The following is a 22027-nucleotide window of genomic DNA, read 5'->3' on the forward strand; positions in this document are numbered from 1 at the left end:
TTACCTCAAGACCAATGTGTGTGCCAAATGACATGAGAATTGGTTAAAAACTGAGAAAGAAGTTTGAACTGCAATATTTTTACCTCATTTTTGCCATAATATATTGTTACCATGGCCTATCTTGAAAAAGACATCCTTTTACGTGTTTTTTGGTCGTGCGTGGTATCCACTCGTCAATGTAAGTGGCCCCCCCCCCCCGGGCATAATTTACAATACATGCAAAAAAATGCGTCTAGCACATATTTACCCAAAGACCAATGGATGTTCAAAATTTCATGAAATTGGTTAAAAGTTGAGGAAGTAGTTCGATGCGCAAAATTTTCAACCGACTGACCGACTGACCACATGTACATTTCCTATATACCCCCTTCAAACTTCATTTGGCAGGGGTATGGAAACTGAAGATTGAGTATCTTCGATACATATATGGCCAAAACCACTGATAAAAATTTAATCCATGTTTCACTTTTTTGTAAGGTCATGCCCAACTAAAAGATATTACTCACGATGGATTAGCAGATCTGTGCATAGCTGTTAATGCCTTGACTACGGATAGCTTAAACTCCTCTGAACAGTCTGAGGCTACAAAATACAATAATAAAAGTTTCATCAAAATATCTACAAGACCTTGTCACGCCTTATGCACCAGCTCGTAGCCTGAGATCATCACACCAGCAACTTCCTAAAGCCCCAGTCACATATAAACACGGATCCTCACGGATCAACACGGCAATGCCGGCATGATCCGGGGAGGTCCGGGATAGTTTTGCCCCGGATGACTGTAAACACGGCATCAACACGGCAGCTTCACACGGATCAACACGGACCATGCCGGCAGAGCACGTCGTCAACACGGACCAACACGGACCAACACGTCAGCAACACGGACCTACACGTCAGCAACACGGACCAACACGTCAGCTACACGGACCAACACGTCAGCAACACGGACCAACACGTCAGCTACACGGATCAACACGTCAGCTACACGGACCAACACGTCAGCTCAAGGATCAACACGGCAGCTTTATTGACCAGCACGGCAAATTAAATCTGCTCATAATAATGAGCTCATATTTATTTATTTATCAACTATTTCTCATCCTTGTCGCAACGTTATATTATGCTGTTTTTAAAAAAGATATCAAAACTCAAAACTTTCTTAACCAGTAAAAACGCTGTTTTTTATACAACACAGTTTATGGTTTTAACAGTAGTGTTAAGTACTTCAAGTCTTGAACGACAAATTTAATTTCGATTCGATTCACTAGCATACCTACGGGGGGCAGAGGGGGCAGTTTGCCCCCCCCCCCTGACGAGCCACCACCCATATTTGTGATTGAAAACTTTTTTTTTTGCTTGTCAATTTTTTTTCGGGTACGAAATCCTTTATTTGTGATTGAAAACTTTTTTTTTTGGCTTGTCAAATTTTTTGGCGAACGATTTTGCCCCCCCCCCCGTGGAAAATCCTAGGTACGCCACTGATTTGATATTTTATTTGATATCACTTTATTGAAATCACAATAAAGGAAAGAAATTTACAAAGTCAATAGAAAACATAATAAAAATTAAGATAGGCCCAGGTCCTGACACATAACAATCGATGAAGGGCGGTAGTATAAAACTTAATGTACAATTTCGATGTAACAGGTACATAACATATACATATAACATATTGAAAAAAAATGAAATGTGAAATAATATTAACAGACATAGTTGGGGTAAATATTAGAAAAAAATAGAAGAAATTATTCATACATGCACTTAGTTTACAAATATTAGGTTGGGGCCAATCTCCAAAGCGTAAGAAAATATCCTAAATTATTTAATCATCCATTTAATCATAAATAAATTAAGCATGTTTGTGTCAACTGTTTAACAACTACTGAAAAGTTCATAAAGTAAATAGCATTGTAATGATTTTGATGGGAAAAAAGAACACGGACTGCCAAGGATACTCCAGGCAGCCACACGGACCTACACGGCAGCTACACGGACCTACACGGCAGCCACACGGACCTACACGGACCATCCCGGATGGCTTTGCCAACCCGGCAGTCCACGGATGACGCCGGATGTTTTTGACAGTCAAAAACTGCCGTGTTGGCCTCCCGGACGTTCAAGGACCAACACGGACCACCCCGGACCTCCAAGGATGCCCAAGGCGCCAACACGGATCTCTCCCCGGACCACCCCGGATCAGATCCGGGATGGTCCGGGGTGGTCCGGGCTCTATATGTGACTGGGGCTTAAGACTCCCAAGACAAGTGTAGCATATGGTGCTCAAGCTTTCTCTGCCTCAGCACCTTCTCTCTGGAATAATTTGCCGTTAAATTTAAGAATTATACAATCACTGGAGATCTTCAAATCTAAACTGAAGTCTTATCTTTTTTGAAGTCTTATCTTTTCTAACAGTATTAGATATATGCACTTTGACACTCATCCAAACTTTCTAATTCTTTCTTTTCTTGTGCACCTCGGAATAGAATATTTCTAGATGGATGGCGCTATATAAATGCCTATTATTATTATCATTATCACTTCAAGTCATGAGACAAAAATGGCCAGGTCAGAAAAGCATCTGCCTGTCCAACCAAAGGTCGTGGATTCGATGTCCACTATGGGCGGATGGCTGAAGACTGCATTGTGTGTAAACGTCTCTTCCCTGTTCCATTGGATAGGATGTTAAATGGAGGCCCCATATAGAGGAGAGTCACCACCTTAGCACGCTAAAAACCCACTGCATTATTCGTAAAAGAGTAGGGGAAACCCCGTTGTAGTGGTCCACCTGCACTCCCCCAATCAGTTATATCGGGAGGAGAGACCTGTGGTCATATTGATTCAGGTCACTTTTCACCTCCCATGCACAGGTCATGGCCCAAAAAAATAATGATGAAAAGTCTGGTGTAAAGCAATAAATTTCAGTTCATAACGATACAATTAATGAGTTTGAAAAGAATCCAACAAAGTGGGGCAAGACGAACTTAATTTGACACATTTTTATTCCCAATTAAACTATACACAACCCATATCTTTTATTTATTTCTTTCTTCCTCTCTCTTCTTTTCCCCCTTTTGTTCACTCAGAAAATAATGTAGAGCAATTACCCTCCCCAGAATAGATCACATGTCTGTAGATGGTTCATATTCATATTTGTTGTATGAATTACAATGATAAGATTTGAATGAAGCAATCATCACTCTTGAATCATGGGCAATTGGGCATGCATTATTTGCATCATATCATGTCATAATAGACAATGTAAACACCTTACATAGTAATATTGCAAGTGGTGTTAACATTGATATTTCTGTTTACCTAATGTCTAATACTGATAACCACCTTGAATTATTATCACAAGTCTTGCATTAACCCATGGCAATTACCTTGATTACCCATCTCATTAATTGCCTTGCTGCCCCTGTCAATCCCCTAACTTCAACAGTCAGTAGATCTTTGTCCTTATGAGCGGTAACTACGAGTACCATTGCTATAGCAAGAAGTATAAAGCAGCCAAAAGTTGCCTGTCATAAAAAAGATTTGTATGAATTCCCCCCCCCCCCCTTTAATTTGATCTAAAGTGCCTTTAACATGGAAAGAGTGCTATATAAACCATATGTATTATCACTGTTACCTTGGCCATGAGCTTGTTTAGAGCTGATTGCAATACATAGTGCTGTGAATATATCAGAGAACATATCCCAATTGTCCAGAGTTGTCTTCTCTATAATACATTGCATGCATAGTACACCCGCTTCACATACTGCACTAGACCTGGATAAAGAAAAAACAAACACTCAATTTCAAATAATAACGACAACAACAACAATAATAATAATAATAATAGAAATAACAATAAACATTTTATTATTCTATCAAACTCCTTGATACTTTACTACAAAAGTTAATTGAGTCAGCCTGATTAAACATCTAATGCTAATCCGTGATCTATCATCTTAAGATTCTAGAAACAAACAAAAATACAATAAGAAGCAGGGTTGGCTGATTTAAATCATCATTTCAATCTTGATTTAAATCAATGATTTTAAAAAACAAGTGGAATGCCTGTGGCGGTCAAACCTGCATCACACAATTCAATATAGCAGCAGTGCTGACTTTGAAAACTACTATGAAATAATCATTCACAAAAATCACCATTCACATAATGATACAATACTACATTCATTGACATTTGACCTTGATCATGTGACCTAAAACTTGTCAGTGATACTTGATTACCCCTATATCCACATTTTATACACTATATCTATAGACTTTGAAAGTTATGACAGCAATCTAATAACCTCTAAAATGGCCAAAGTTCAATGACCTTAAATGACCTTTGACTTTCGTCATGTGACCTGAAACTCGCATGAGATGTTAAGTGATACTTGATTACTCTTATGTCCAAGTTTTATGAACTAGACCAAAATTCTTAGTTTCAAAATAGGAATAAATGCCACAAAAGCAGACCACCTAAAGGTACTCTTAGTACCCATTGAGAGAAATAAAAACCTTAGTGTAGTTAATGAACTGACTGTCAAGAAGGATATTGGAAAGGCTTGCAGGTCTCCCCCTGACTTCATTAAGTTTGTACGTGGTGGGAAGGGTCTCTTAGTAAAGTGTAAAAATGAGAAGCAACGTAAAGCCTTAACTCAGATACCAGAGATTGGCAATATTCCGGTCAAAATAGAGGAAAAAACCCACGCCTCGAAAGGGGTCATATTTGGAATTTCTCTAGAAACCTCTGAGGAAGATATTCTGAAGGAGCTAGAAATTAGCAGAGTAGTGAAGGTTGAGAGAATGAAAAAGAGAATTGAGGGTGATTTGAAGCCCCTAAAGACCGTAATATTGTTCTTCTCTACCCCCCAAGTTCCAGAGCATGTTGAATTTTGCTTCCAGAAAATAAGAGTCAAGGAATATATTCCACCAGCACCCAGGTGCTTTAAATGCCCGTATCTTTGGCATTTAGCTAGTGGGTATAGTGCTAAGGAAAGGTGCCCCAGATGTGGCCTAGGACATTCGGTAGAAAACTGCGAGCTGGAGCGACAACACTTCAAATGTGTAAATTGCAATGGTAACCATTCGGCTGCTTATAAAGGTTGTGAGGCCTCAAAAGAAGCACAAGAAGTGCAGCAAATTAAAATACAAAATCATATCTCATATGCACAAGCAGTGAGACTACGCTCTGAACAAAATGAGGAAATTAAGCAGGGAAAACATCTTGTAAACAAGGCAGAAATAATAAAAGTAACAAATCCAATCAATAAAGTAAACACTCAGAAAGGAAATGCAGATTCTGATCAAACCGAAATGGAAATCGTCTCGGATTCGCAATTTTCTACCAAAACAGAGGTGACAGGTAAAATGTCTGAGAATGTAGGACAAACGCATAGTAATTTCTTGAAAGGTGCTTCAGACATCACACTTATTTCTTTCATAATTAGACTAATCAGAATAGTAACAAAGCCTGACTGTAATCCATTTGATGAAATAACACATATTTTGAAAGATACTCTGGGTTTACATCCCTCAGACGTTGATTTACAGTCAATTCGCAGCCTATTCTACTAGTCTGATCACCCTCGTGGCATTCAGCATTCTCCAGTGGAATGCACAGGGTCTTGAATGCCACGGGGATGAGTTAATTAGATTTTTGAATCAACAAAAAAGACCCTTAGAAATTATTTGTGTACAAGAAACTTGGTTAGAAGAGGGGAGAGTCATGCAGATACCAGACTATATATGTGAATATAGGAATAGAAAAGGAGGGTCCCGAGGGGGTTGCGCTATATACGTCCATTCTTCATTAAACTACAAAAGTGTTTTTAAACACGATGATCTGGAGATAATATCATTAGAAATTTTATTGGATGATGAGGTTTTAAATGTAGTTAATTTCTATAACCCCTGCAGCAAACTTAGCACAGACTCGCTGAATGAACTTTTCAAGAATGTGAGGGGAAAAAACTTTGTAATATTGGGAGACTTTAATGCTCATAATACATTATGGGGCAGTAAAAAAACAGATGCAAATGGTAAAGTAGTGGAAGATTTTGCAAACGAGAGAAATCTTGTTTTCTTAAATGATGGAAGTGCCACTAGAGTAGACTACCACACAGGTAATTTTTCTTGTTTGGATCTAACATTAGCCCCTCCCAGTACAGCGAACAAAGCAACGTGGCAGGTCCTGAATAATAGTTTTGGAAGTGACCATTATCCATTGTTAAGTGAGTTGAACATACTGAAAGGGAATGGTACGCAAACAAAGATCGACCACTCCCATTCAATCAGTTCAATTTTATCCACAAAGAATGTAAATTGGGATGAATTTAGGCGGCAAACTGATGAGCAATGGAATACCTTAGAGAAAGAAGACAAGGTCATAGAGTTCGATACTTTCATGGAATCAATTAAGATTACCCTGGAAAATTTGAAAGGACATCGAGCTGCCAAGTATATCAAGAAAAACCCAGTACCATGGTGGAATAAAGATTGTTCCTCTAGAATAAAAGAGAGAAATAGAGCAAGGAGCAAATTGAAAAGTTATGTAATACCCCCTCCAGATTTATTGGAGGATTTTAAGAAGAAAAGATCTATTGCCCAGAAAACTTTAAGGCAAGCCAAAAGGGTTTACTGGGAAAAGTACTGTCAAGACATTGATCGTTTTACCCCTTTATCCGAGATCTGGAATATGATTAAAAGGATCAATAATGATGGTATTTCGCCCAGGAAAAACATTGTTCTCATGAGAGAGAATAGTTCCGTTGTTACTGGCAATGACGTTGCGGATACCTTCGCCAACCACTTTAAAAACATAAACGATAGTTTTAAGGGCAAAGTTTTTACCCCTGAACAAATAGATATTGTTAAAAAATGTGAGGATATCATATCATCTTTTGGTGATGCTAAGGAATGTTGTGTCCTTAATGAACCCTTTACCATGTACGAATTGAGTATATCTTTTAAAAAATGTAAAGAGTCTTCTCCAGGTAAAGATGGCGTTGGGTATGAAGTATATAAAAATCTCTCACACAAAGGGAAAGGTATAATGTTAGCTATAATCAATAACATATGGGAAACAGGAATTGTTCCCCTCCAGTGTAAGCATTGCGTCATAGTCCCAATATTGAAACCACATAAGGAAGCTACAGACGTTTCTTCCTACAGGCCTATCGCTCTTAATGACTGTTTCATTAAAATAATTGAGAAAATCATCAAAGAAAGAATGGTATGGTTTACGGAAAAGCATAGTTTATTGCCATCTTGCCACAGTGCTTTTAGAAAGGCAAGAAGCACTAAGGACAATATAACTCAACTTGAAAATGACATTCAAAAAAGTATTGGGAATAAAGAACATACCCTGGCCGTTTTCTTTGACATGGAGAAGGCTTATGATAGACTATGGAAGGAAGGCTTGATATATAAACTTAATGAACTTGGTTTCCAAGGCAACATAGTTAAGTTCTTATGGAACTATTTAAGCGGGCGCTCTTTCCAGGTCCGGGCAAATAAGTACCTTTCAGGTATACAGGACATAGATGAAGGGCTACCGCAGGGTAGTTCCCTAAGTCCCGTCCTTTTCAATTTAATGTTGTCGGACATACCAATGGATGAATCTGTCAGTATTTCTATATACGCAGACGACTGTGTTATATGGAAAAGTGGAAAAAACATTGATTTTCTAAAAAGAAAAGTACAAACCTATGTGAATATCCTAAATGAGTGGTTCAACAGATGGGGTTTTACCCTTTCTAAAGAAAAATCTGTTACTTTGCTTTTTAGTAACACTAACAAACGTGTACAGATTGATTTAGATGAGGTCCCCTTACCACAAAAGGACGAACATTCATTTTTAGGAGTATTACTGGATAGAAAGTTAACATGGAGACCACATATAAATATGATTGTAACAAGAGCAAAAAAGAAAATAAATATAATGAAAAGACTAGTGGGAACAAAGTGGGGAAGTAGTTATAAAAGCCTTTTGAATTTTTATAAAGTGGTCATCAGGCCATTGTTGGATTATGCAGCAGAAGCATATGATTCAGCTCATGATCATGTGAAGAACTTCTTGTTGACAATTCAATACCAGGCTTTAAAACTGTGCACAGGGGCGTTACCGGGCACCTCCCTGGAATCCTTACAGGTAGATACTGGTGAATTACCACTTGATCTGAGAAGATATATGCTTAGCAAGGTTTACAAAGCAAAAATAAGACAAAACGCCAAACATCCACTCCAATCATCATTGAAGAACTGTTGGCAATTTGAATACGAAAAAAATAAGAAAGCACGAAAACCTTTTGGATTAAGAGTTTTGGAAGATGAGATACTCTACACAACTGAATCTTTTCAGTCTTATACTCCCATGCCTCCTTGGCATCTCTCTCCACCAGAAGTGTCATTGAAGCTGCATGAGCTTGTGTCCAAAAGTGACAACATTTTTTATCAATACAACACAACTGTGGAGTATATTAATACAACTTGGAAAGAGAATCTCCATATTTACACTGATGGTTCTAGAGACCTGGCGCACGGCAATGCCTTTGCTTGTTTTTACGTGCCTGCTATGCGGGTAATCGAAAGTAAAAGAATGCAAAATTTTACTTCATCATATAGATCGGAATTGGTCGCCATAGTCTTGGCACTGCAGTGGTTGGAAAATTTGAACGTTTATAATAAAGTGGTAATTTTTACCGATTCTTTGAGTGCTATTGAAGCGGTGAAGGAAAACAATGAGGATAATTTCGTTAGAGAAATCATAATTACCGCTACTTGTCTAAAATATAAAGGTATATTAATTTGCATTGAGTGGATTCCATCTCACTGTGGAGTTAGTGGAAACGAAACGGCTGACTTCTATGCAAAGGCAGCCCTAAAACAAGAAATAGAGATTAATAATGGTTTGAATATCCAAGAAACAAAAAAGATTGTAAGAGTTCTTGCAAGAAAGGAATGGCAGAAGAGATGGGACAAGTCAACTTCAGAATTAAAAAAATACCAGAAAGCTGTCTCCGAAAAAACTCCCTTTGATTATCTCTGCACAGATAAAAGAGGTGAAAAAATGATCCACAGATTAAGTTTGGGAGGTTTGGGTTTAAATGACTTCCTTTTTAAGAAGGGAAGACACACGACTGGATTGTGTGAATTTTGTAATGAAAGAGAAACGATATACCATTTCTTATATGTTTGCCCTAAATTTATTATTCAACGAGCCCTATTACTTGCTGAATTAAATGTTAACAATATCCCTGATGCGGAACGTAAAGTGGAGAATCTCACACTTAAGACACAAAGTGCTCTAATCAGATATTTCAAAAGGACTCATAGATTTCAAATTGGCTGCCCGGATGGCAACCATCTTAACAGGGTGTAGTCAAGAGTAAAGAGTTCTAAACTTTAGCAAATTATTACTTTCGTGACCAGAATACCTTGCTGAGCAAAGTTTTTATAATTATTCATATTTTTCGGGGGTAATTCTTTATGATGTTTTCACCGAATTAATCTATTGTGCACCTTTATTGTCACTGTCACTTTATCACATGGCCCTTAAATGTCAGTATTTACTCTACTATAAATGTTTTCGTTTTTAAAAAAAATAATAATGTTGATATGGTTCCGATCGATTTGACATAAATTTGCACCTGCGGAATTTAAATCAAGTTCCACGAGGTATTGAATAGAGCGCCCCCTGCTCACGTTTGAGAGACATAGGGAATACAATTTTTTTGTACTCCTGAGACGCCCTCGAAATGCACCTCGAGCGGGCTTGTCAGGATAACGTACTAATACAGGGCAGGAGAGGTGGTCTTGCACAATTTCCTGGGAACTTTTCTTTCCTTTCTTTCTTTTACTTTTCAAACTGACATAATTTGAACAAAGAAATTATCATATTTTGGAAAAAAAGAAAAGCATATTTATAAGGCAACAATAGTCAAAACTGACTAGTTTGCCTATTCAAAATAACAACAACAACAACATCTTAGTTATGATGGTAATTCAACAAATACCCCCAACATGGCCAAAGTTCATTGACCCTAAATGACCTTTGAGGCTTTGACCTTTAATCATATGATGTGAAACTCATGCAGGATGTTCAGTAATACTTGATTAACCTTATGTCTGAGTTTCATGAACTAGGTCCATATATTTTCTAAGTTTCCGGTATGATGACACTTCAAAAACTTAACCTTAGGTTAAGATTTTGATGTTGATTCCCACAACTTGGTGTTAGTTCATTAACCCTAAATGACCTTTGACCTTGGTCATGTGACCTGAAACTAAGGCAGGATGTTCAGTGATACTTGATTATTCTTATGTCCAAGTTTAATGAACCAGATCCATACATTTCAAAGTTATGAGGACATTTCAAAAACTTAACCTTTGGTTGAGATTTGATGTTGATGACGCCACCGCTGCCACCATCGGAAAAGTGGCGCCTATAGTCTCACTCTGCTATGCGTCAAGACAAAAATCATTAAAAATTTATTCATTAATATTAATGAATGAAATATGTAAATTTGTAACATTTTTGCGTATATCTAACACCCGATTTCTCTTTTAAAAGACTTCTTTTTTTCCAGATATTATCCAAGTAATCTTATCCTATATATCTAGGTTTTACAAAAAAACAAGTGGAGCGCCTCTGGCAGTCTTGCCTGCATTACGCAATTCAATATAGCAGCAGTGCCAACTTTGAAGTGCTCAAGGCACTCCTATTTTACCCTGGCTAAGCTAGTCTACCGATTCTGGTGCTCACAGATTTTTGAGAAATTACTTCCTGCCGGTACACATTTACCTCACCTGGGTTGAGTACAGCACAATGTGGGCAAATTTCTAGTAGAAGGAAAACACGCCATGAATGGGAATCAAGCCCACGTCCTTTAGATTGAAAGACCAGGGTCTTAACCACTAGAACACAACGCCCCAATGGGGAAAGTTGTATGTGTAGAACATCCCAGATCTTGGTCACATTGCTATTGGGAATCTATATAACATGATCTAAATATTATTCTTACATCTATCTAACAATTCAATTTTTCTCAAACTTTCATTGATCTGTTTCTTTGATTTTTCTCTGTTAAATGAATTTGATGGTTTCAAGGGTTCATTATAACTTACAGATTTGTTTGGTTCTTGAGAAGGATCCTGAGAGGAAATAAGATGTATTGTTGCAATGATTGAAGACTCTCATTATCTACATCTTTGATGTACTTTGCTACAGCCTGGATGCTTTCCAATGTCTGTTCTTTCATCAGCACCACACACAACGGTCTCAGGGAATTGAATGCATTGCTGTTCCTATCCATTATTTTAACCTGTGAGTATAATTCAAACAACACTGTAGAGACAGAGACATCCAACATAACAAGTGGGTTTTATAAACTGTACACATGTATTCAAGAATCATTATGAATCAGTCTGAAACAATTCATTTAGTTCATGAAAATTCAAACTCCAATGTAATGGCCAATGTTACTTATCTTTCCCTATCACACTGCTAGTACTGTGATTAAATAATCAATATCAATTGGCAAAGAGGGCAATAATAGGGGCCTTTTCTGGGGTAGGGGTGGGTGGTTATGGTAAATCAATAAAAGTTGGAAGGGATGAAGAATGTTAGGCAGAGTTAAAATAGACTAAGATGGGTGAACTGATGTTCAAAGAATCAGGAAAATCAATCCTGATTTTATTACTTGCTAAATGAATTTATGTACCTACGTATTTTTAATTCGCCCCTGAATTTGCCTCATTCAAACCAATGCAAGTTGTCAAATGTGCGCGCATGTACTTCAATTGCGTGATGCAGCAGAAGACACCATACAGTATTCCTCTTTTTCTGTTTGCAGTCGATCTGATCAGACAAGTACAGATAACTTGTCCACCAAATTCTGTAAAAAAAAAAAAAATCAAAATCATTGCCAAGCCCCCAATTACAACCTATTTTCATTGATAGCTTCCATGCCCTTGGCCCGGCATGCCCACACATCCACACCACAAACATTTTTAGCATTTCGGGAGCAGCAGGACGAAATCGCCCCCCAGCCCCCTTAGGCCTATACATGTAATTTTTCCCTGACCCAAACATCCCCACCACAATGTCAAAGAAATTGAAGCATACTACAACTTAAAACTAAGCTCTACACCAGGACAAATTAATATAAAACATAAAAACAAAAAACAATTATTAAACAAGTGGAGCGCCTCTGGCAGTCTCACCTGCATCACACGATTCAATATAGCAGTGCTGATTTTGAAAACAACTATAACATAATTATTATTAAAAAAACACCCCAATTATATTATGACAAAATATGACGTTCATTGACCCTTAATGACATTTGACCTTATATATTGATATAAATTATTTATGATCACGAAATAAATTTTAATATTTGTTAAATAAGATTTTTTATCTCTAAATTGTTCGTTAAGACGGCATTGCTTTCCGGAAGTACGTCATACATAAGCGGTTCAAGGGTCGACGCTATTGTATTTCCGTTGTGTACATTTGGAACGAGGGGTCTACGCGGGATCAGTTAGGTAAGAAATCTTCATTTTTTTACATTTTTTAAAGTAATATTTAAAACCTTCCTACGCATTAGGCGTAGGAAGGTGTAAGAATTAATAAAATTAACAAAATTCTATTGAGTTCGGTTTAAAAAGATGGATTTTTGGGGGGAATCCATCTTTGTTTTGGTCATTCGCTGAAGACACTATGGAGAGAGTGTCAAGACGTCAATGATGAAGAAGTATATGACATCTCTAAAAAAATCATCATCATTGCGTCCTCAAGACTAGGGAAAGACACTGATCATAATTTGATAAGATGTACTGGCATGACTTGTACTGTATCGTAGTTTGCGATGTAATGGCAGTGCTGTGTGTGTACATTGTGACTGTGAGGTGAGTGAGTGTGTATAGTTGCCGTTCTTTCTTTCTAACATTTGTAGATGAATTGATCAAGAACAGCATATTTCTGCATAGGCCTACCGGTAATCTCTTTGGATACTTTGAAATCTTAAAAACTTAGATTTTGTTTCTTCGTACCTCAAATATGCATGTAAATGTGAGAACATTTTTTTTTTTAGTCCAAAGTTGGGGGTGCGGTTAATACACCGTTACTTACGGTATTGATAAAAGTCCTCTGGATGATCCAGATTGACCAGAAACCTTTCATCTAAGACATTTTCACCTGAGCTGACGGTTTTTCTTGCAAGTTGCCATCTTGAATGACGTCATTATCGTTAATGTCTCGATATATCAAATGTTGTCTGCTACCTGTGATCGTAGCAGTTTAGCTCGCATGTGGAGCAGATCGCATTATAATTTATATCGAAAGCAATAATCCCAATATCGATATCACATTTGCAAATTGACGATGCACTCTCCGTTCGTTTGAAATTTTGGCTGCTATTTTGGGGGTGATTCTGGCGTCCAAGTCGCAAGAAAACATCGGTAAAGTACCATTTTCATACCTTTTATTATATATATTTGACATTTTTTCATTGATTAGAAATTATGAATTGATATCTTGTAGGCCTAGGCCCCCTAGTTCAGTTGATAAATCCTTAGTGTAAATTCAATGTAAAAAAAGCACATCGAAATCTGGAAAGTCAATCGACAAAAGGGAGGGCATGATTACACATGCGAGCTTACACTGGCATACTCGTGATATAGGCCCCGCTCGAGAAAAAAATTGTAATCGATCATACCTCAATATCTAGGTTGCTAACTTCAGCTCACTATATATACTCGTGATATAGGCCCCGCTGCTGTGTTGAACGGCTTGGAATGTCCGTGCGCGGGGCCTGTTTCACGAGTATAGTACTATAACCGTTATATAGGCCCCGCGCTACGGCACTGCAGACACTCCAACACAGTAGCGGGGCCTATATCACGAGTATATATTAAGCTTGCATTTTAAGATAGTCGCGAAACAGGCCCCGTCCAATGCGCTTGTCCTAACATTCGCACGTGTGTGGGGCTCGGATGACGGCTATATAGTATACTCGTTATCGAGGCCCCTTACACTGTTATGTAGAGGAAAATAACGTGGTCGTGGGGCTTGTTTCCCCGCGCGGTGGACGATGAGAATTATGACGGGCGGCGTCCCCCCCCCGGGGGGGGGGGGGTGGGCTCCAATTTGTTTTCCAAATAAACAAGGAAAGAATATCATGGGCGGCGCCAGTTTAGGGGGCGGGGGGGGGGGCTCCAATTTCCTTTTTCAGAAATCTATCTGTCGATTTACTTATGTATGAAAATAGTTTTTTATTATTCATTATTCATTTATCAATCTATTTGTATTGATTAATTAATGTATTCATTAATCATTTAAGTTATTTGTGTTTGGTGTTTTTTTTTCTTTTGTGATCTATTTATATTGATTAATGAATGTATTCATTTATCATTTAATTTATTTGTGTTTGGTTTTTTTTTTCTTTTGTGATGTATTTGTATTGATTAGTTAATGTATTCATTAATCATTTAATTTAATTCAATGTTATAATAAGGACAAAAGTATTTCGTTGGCAAATGGTGAACTGGCTCTTTATTTGCATTTTATGATCCAATGATAGGCCTATTGTTTTATTTGTTAAGCGGTATTTTAGGAAGAATTTTCACCAACAAACCAATTATCTCTTGTGATTTTTTTCATTTCTTCAGTAAAAAGTGGGGGGATGTTTGTACTGGCCACCCCCCCCCCTCGAAAAGAGGGGGGATATATCCCCCCATCCCCCCCCCCCGGATTTACGCCAGTGCAGCTGACTACATCGAGATTAGGAAGGAAAGAGGAGGGTGCAGGTCCAAGCAGTCGTCAACCAGCCACGGCAAACAACTACTCAAGGAGCGCCTTTACCTGGGGCGAAGGCGATGACAGCGACTTCGAATGACTCTCAGGAGTCATTTTGGCTTGAGATTTAATCTCGCCTCTAAACACAACGGCTCTTTTCAGAGCCACCAAATTACCAAGAAAGAAACTGAATAGATATGTCTCTATTTACCTCTTAAACAAAAATTAATAAACACCCTACATTGTTTTCTTCAATTAATACTTATGGGTAAGCGATTAATTTCTAACCAAGAAAAAATACAGTATAAACAGATGCGATTTTTAAATATGATATATAATTGGCAAATTTATTTAATAAAAATAAATAATATAACTATAAAGACGGGGTTAAACCTCAATGCACCCCTAATATAAGGCACCAGTTTCCTCAATGAATTATGGTTAAGCAATTGATTTTCAACCTAGAAAAAATAACAATATCAACAGATGCGATTTTCAAATAAGATAAACAATTGGCAATTCTCTTAAAAGAATAAAAATAAAAATTTAAAGACTGGAATCAACTTCAATACACCCCTAATAAAAAGTAAGAAAATCGATCTCTCAACATGAGTAACAGTGACCGTAAATCCCCCCCCCCCCCCCCCCCCCCGAAAATATTAATGAACAGTGAAGTGATAATTTACGATTGCTTAAATATTGAGAGGGATCACCCGAAAAAGTCCCACAAATATAATAAGAACGACAGACTGGACTTAGAAAGTGGGTAATGGAAAGAATCTCGTATAAACGTGTTGGCTAATAAACTTTGGGCAGAAAATAGTATGATTTGTATGCCTACAAGTAAAGAAAATTCAGATAAACAAAATACTGAAAATATGATCAAAATCGGACAAGGAATAACAAAGTTATCGCATTTTGAAAATTTGCATCAATCCGATGAAACAGTCATGGGTGTGTCATCATCATAATTCAATTAGCAAATGTGACGTCATATCACCAATTGTTCTTTTGTATTATGAAAATTAGGTTGATTCAATTTTTTTTCTACGAAGAACTTAAATCATTGGATTGGCAACTGATTTAGTGCATTACATATTCATTGCTGCGACTTATTTCATTATAAAGGAGACGCATTATTCACAAATATATTGTGAAAAAAAAATCGAGCAATGATTTTGTTTAATAACATAAGGAAAAGGAAAGTGGGGTCGTGACATCAGCCCACCTAATGAATATTCATGACGACTGTTTTAACAAAATATTACTACTTTAAAATTCAATAATTTTATTTGATATCCGGTTTTGAGGAAATTTTCGGAATTTTGCTTAGTAAATTCTACTCTATATATTAAGCTATAAATACTTTCAACACGGACCATCCCTTTAAGTTTTAAAATGACTGCAGGATGGGGAAATAGGTTAGCTGAAGAAATACTGGAATATCAATGAACGGTATTGTAAGCTTTTTAAAAACAAAACATGAATAAATTGATATTTGGGTAAAAAAGTAGGGCCTACTATATACCCAAAATAGATAATATACATAATGAAAGGCCGATCCCCAATTGTGGGGCGGGGGGGGGGTAAGTCTCAGTAAAATATAGATTAAGTTAAATATAGTGTAGATATCCCTCAAGCAATAATAAAATTGACCAAACCAAAAGAAAATTAACAAATCTTCCCCGAATGATTATGACTATTCGTTTTCTTTTCTGAACTTAAATGGATGAAAAGTTGGGAAGCGGGGGGGGGGGGGGGGGGTACATTTATGAAAGGAATGAAAAATACAAATCGATAATACACACGAAGCCAGATGAATGATTCAATATTGAATAAGAGAAGAAAGCCGATTTGACAAAAAAAAATATATTGACTTCTTACATCCAGGTGATTACATGAATGAATAAATGGAAGATTGGGGGAATTATACAAGAATTATATAATTTGATTATTGATGAACCCCTCCCTCCCGCAAAAAAATAATCAAAATGAAATGTGTGTGTGTGTATTTGAATTTTGTCGGACGTGTATCAGATATGATTATTTACGTCTGCATTGGACCGACCTTTAACGTCACCATCCGTGACCAGGACTCGAACCTCGAGCCTCCGCTTAAATTTGTAACTTCCCCACAGCTTGGATTACAGGCGCACGCCACAACGCCCAGAAATGCGGGGGGGGGGGGGGCTCCAATTTATTTTCCCCAAAACAAGGGAGATAACAATGAACTTCCACACATAAAAAAAATAAAAACGAATTATACCCCTGATTCCATATCAAAAAAGAAAAGAATATAGTAAATAATTAATAAATTTATATTTTTTTAAACACAAGTGCACACCTAGTTACCAATAATGCATATAGCATTTCCATTTATTTGAATGCAGGATAAAAGAGCATTGTAGGTGCAGTGGCCGAGGATCGAACCCCGGACTTTCCATGTACAGCCAGGCGCAGACCACTCGGCCACGGCTTCTCCGTGGCCGAGCACCTTCGATTAAGATTTTTTTTTAAAGGATGTTTTATTATATTCTCTCAAATCAAAATACACAATCAGATTCTATAAACAATTTGTACAAACTATTTGAAACATAATTATAAATTATACAATAAATCCATTACAATATAATTATACAACTTATACATCAAACTTCAAAAATACTAGAAATTAATACTAATGCGTTTCAGCAATTACAAAATGAAATATTAACAAAATATATGACATGATCAGAGAGAAAAAAAGATAAAAATGTTCCACCTCCCACCCCCCCTCCCTCCCCAGGTTAGGAGCATTCTCCCCTTCATACTCTACATGGAAGGGACTGCAATTCTCCGTATTGGTTTTTTCTGTGTTTTTATTTATTTTGTTTTGTGGCTTTGTCTCTCGTATGTATACCTTTGCCTCACTCTCCCTATTTATTCTTTTAATTAAGATTTTCCCATTTCCTTAAATGAAGAGACATCTTGCCTCCACCTAGCGCCAGCCTTCTTTCTTCCAATTCTTCTTTAAATTTCCTTTTAATTTCATCCATGGTTATATGTGCACCCTTTTCCCTCCCTATGAAGATTAAAAATTTAACAAAGATTAAAAAGTGATTGCGTTTTCCTTCGTCCTTTAATTCTACCCCTACAAGAATTTCCCCCCCAGCTTAAATTACCGGTAGAAAAAAAACCAAACATCTCCTTACAATTATCCCAAACCAGACAAGCATATTCACATTCCACAAAAGATGGCGATATGTTTCCTCCTCTTTTTCACAATAACAACAAAGGTTATTTTGTGAGATTTTAAAACGGAACAAGTGATGATTTGTGTAAGCAATGCAGTGTAACATTTTAAACTGAAATTCTCTTAATCTACTGTTCAGAGTACATTGTCTTGGTCTCATAAAAATGTGTTCAAAATACATTTCTTAATCGATTAAAAAAAGACTGACCAAAAATCTAAATGAACTTCCACACATAAAAAGAATTAAAACGAATGATATATATCTTATTCGCTATATCACAAAAAAAAACAAATAAATCCTATAATTAATAATACATTAATTAATCAATTAAAAATAAATTAGATGAACTTCCACAAATAAAAAGAATTAAAAAAACGAATGATACCTCTGATTCTCTACATTACAAAAGAAGAAAAAATGAAAACAAATAAAATATAAATCTAATAATCAATTAAAAATAAATTAGATGAACTTCCACAAATAAAAATAATTAAAAACAAATTATACTTCTGACTCTCTATATCACAAAAGAAAAAAAACACTGTAGTTAAAATAGATTGATAAATAAAAAATTGAATGAATAATGGATAAATGTAAATGCATTTATTAATCAACATAAACACATTAATTAATCAATTAAAATAGATTGAAATAAATAAACTCCCGCACATAAAATGATTAAAGATTAATGATACCTCTGACTCTCTATATATCACAAAAGAAAATAAAACATTGAAAACGAATAAATTGAATGATCAATGAATATGATATATTAATAAAATAGATTGATAAATAAATTAATGAAATTTCACGCACAGATATAATTAAAAACGAATGATACCTCTGACTCTCTACATCAAAAAAAGAAAAAATGAAAACAAATAGATTAAATGAAAAAAATATCAATACATTATTAATCAATATAAATACATAGATAATCAATAAAAAAATTGAAATAAATGAACTTCCGCATAAAAAAATTAAAAACGACCTCTGACTCTCTCCATATATATATATAACACAAAAGAAAAAAACACTGAACACAAACAAATTAAATGACTAATGAATACATTAATTAATCAATACAAATAGATCACAAAAGAACACTAAACACAAATGAATTAAATGATTAATGAATACATTAATTAATCAATACAAATAGATCACAAAAGAAAAAACACTAAACACAAATAAATTAAATGATTAATGAATACATTAATCAATACAAATAGTTAATGAATGAATAATGAAAAACTATATTCACACATAAGTAAATCGACAGACAGATTTGTGAAGAAGTAAATTGGAGCCCCCCCCCCTAAACTGGCACCGCCCATGATATAATTTCCTTGTTTATTTGGAAAACAAATTAGAGAGGGGGGAGGAGGCGCCGCCCGTCATAATTCTCATCGACCACCGCCCGGGGAAACAAGCCCCACGACCACGTTATTTTCCACTACATAACAGTGTAAGGGGCCTCGATAACGAGTATACTATATAGCCGTCATCCGAGCCCCACACACGTGCGAATGTTAGGACAAGTGCATTGGACGGGGCCTGTTTCGCGACTATCTTAGGATGCAAGCTTAATATATACTCGTGATATAGGCCCCGCTACTGTGTTGGAGTGTCTGCAGTGCCGTAGTGCGGGGCCTATATAACGGTTATAGTACTATACTCGTGAAACAGGCCCCGCGCACGGACATTCCAAGCCGTTCAACACAGCAGCGGGGCCTATATCACGAGTATATATAGTGAGCTGAAGTTAGCAACCTAGATATTAAGGTAGTATAATCGATTACAAGTGTTTCTCGAGCGGGGCCTATATCACGATTTTGCCCTTACAATAACTTACCGTCGGTGAATGGGGATGATAGTAAAATGTCAGAAATTGTTGAATAAATCGCAAGAAACGACGGTTATTCCTGTCTAGCCAGCGGCACCATGAAGGCAGCTGGCACGTTGTGGCAGGCAGCAGCCGATCCGCGCCCCGCCTCAGGCGCGGCGCAACCACCGCACCGGCCCGATCTCGTGCCGCTGCGACCGTACGTACCGGTACTCAAAAGTCAACGTTCAGCCACATAAAAGCGCTACCAAATAAACATTTTTTCAACATAAAAAAGTGTACTCACTAAAAGAGATGCCAGACACGGCATTATCACACTTTATGTCCCAACAAACTTACCATTGAAAACGATGATCTTTCTCCGTCTACCAAAATTATTGAAAGTAGTTCCGGTGCAATGTTTACGTTTTTAGCTCGCTTCAAGGTGAACTTCAGCCAACTTGATTAGATGCGCGGAACGCGCATAAAGACAGTTGGCTGACCTGGGAATCCAGAATCAACTCTCTTATTTATACTCATACTTTATGTCCCAACAAAGAAATTTCACTGTGCGCGCATATGGTGCGCGTTATGTCAACTATAGTGTGAATGGGGGTGGGGGACATAAAGTATGAGTATATTAAGAGAGATGAAGATTGGCTTTCAAGGTTAATGAATCGTTTTGAGATCTCATGAATATACATGGCTAGCTGTCAAGCTGAAATCGTATTAGGAAGACGGTAAGTGCGGCTTGAATTGAAAAACAAGGGGAAAATGGGGTTTATAATATACACGTGCTGATTACGGCATATTAATTCAGCAAAAGGTGGGGGACATAAAGTATGAGTATATTAAGAGAGATGAAGTTTGGTTTTCAAGGTTTAGCCAACAGGGTTAAATGCGCGGAACGCGCATAGTGTAAATGGGGGTGGGGGACATAAAGTATGAGTATATTAAGAGAGATGAAGATTGGCTTTCAAGGTTAATGAATCGTTTTGAGATCTCATGAATATACATGGCTAGCTGTCAAGCTGAAATCGTATTAGGAAGACGGTAAGTGCGGCTTGAATTGAAAAACAAGGGGAAAATGGGGTTTATAATATACACGTGCTGATTACGGCATATTAATTCAGCAAAAGGTGGGGGACATAAAGTATGAGTATATTAAGAGAGATGAAGTTTGGTTTTCAAGGTTTAGCCAACAGGGTTAAATGCGCGGAACGCGCATAGTGTAAATGGGGGTGGGGGACATAAAGTATGAGTATATTAAGAGAGATGAAGATTGGCTTTCAAGGTTAATGAATCGTTTTGAGATCTCATGAATATACATGGCTACCCTGATAGCAGACATGGTCATAATCACGTGTTAATTACGTCGTATTCTCGGCATACTGGTCGTAGACAATAAATATGACGTCTTTATGACGTAATTGCGACCATTTTTAACGCCGAGTTTATCTTGCATTTTTATTTGACCAGATTATGACGTGATTATGACGTCATTAATTCACCAGTCAATGACGAGTAAATTTAAAATTTTTCATGACCAGAATACGATGTGATTATGACGTCATTTATTGACAAATCAACGACGAGTCTATCCACAATTTTACGTGACCAGATTTTGACGTGATTATGACGTCATTAATTGACCATTCAATGACAAGTAAAATATACAGTTTTGCATGACCAGAATATGACCTAAATATGACGTCATATATTGACAAATCAAAGACGAATATATTACAATTTTATATGACCAGATAATGATGTGATTATGACGTAATTAACCAGTCACAAGTAAATTTACTATTTTGCATGACCAAAATATACAACGTGATTATAACAATAATATGCAACATTTATATAGCGCTTAATACAAATGTTTCTAAGCGCTGCATACCATTACCCCGGCTTTAGCACGGCTACCCTGATCGGGCGCATCGAGCATTCCAAGGAATTTCTTCCTACCAGGTACCCATTTACTACACCTGGGTCGAGAGTGGCAATTGTAGATAAACGCCTTGCCAAAGGCGTGCTGCGGTGAACCCCGGTCCTTGTGGTTCACAGTCCGCAGACTTATCCATTGAGCCACAACACCTTCACAACGAGTGCATTTACAATTTTATATGACCTCATTATGAAAACATTTATATATATATATATATACAA

The 22027-nt window shown here is 36.9% G+C and overlaps 1 protein-coding gene across 3 annotated transcripts in view; it reads right to left on the bottom strand.

Moving 5' to 3' along the window:
- LOC121427396 (TELO2-interacting protein 1 homolog) overlaps positions 1–20175 on the bottom strand; it is a 60193-nt gene extending 40018 nt beyond the window's left edge. Inside the window, exons 1-4 of one of the 3 annotated variants that reach the window (XM_041623767.1) lie at positions 20163–20175; positions 11125–11321; positions 3635–3774; positions 507–582 (exon numbers count right to left, since the gene is read on the bottom strand). In XM_041623767.1, coding sequence (XP_041479701.1) covers positions 507–582; positions 3635–3774; positions 11125–11312 — 404 coding nt within the window. In that variant the 5' untranslated portion in view covers positions 11313–11321; positions 20163–20175. Of the gene's footprint in view, positions 1–506; positions 583–3634; positions 3775–11124; positions 11322–11724; positions 11898–20162 lie in introns of those variants that run through there. The other 2 variants (XM_041623766.1, XM_041623768.1) reach the window with 2 other exon arrangements.
- Positions 20176–22027: the final 1852 nt, after the last annotated feature.

Source organism: Lytechinus variegatus, chromosome 14 (genome assembly GCF_018143015.1).
Source record: "Lytechinus variegatus isolate NC3 chromosome 14, Lvar_3.0, whole genome shotgun sequence".
In the NCBI taxonomy this organism is placed as follows: domain Eukaryota; kingdom Metazoa; phylum Echinodermata; class Echinoidea; order Temnopleuroida; family Toxopneustidae; genus Lytechinus; species Lytechinus variegatus.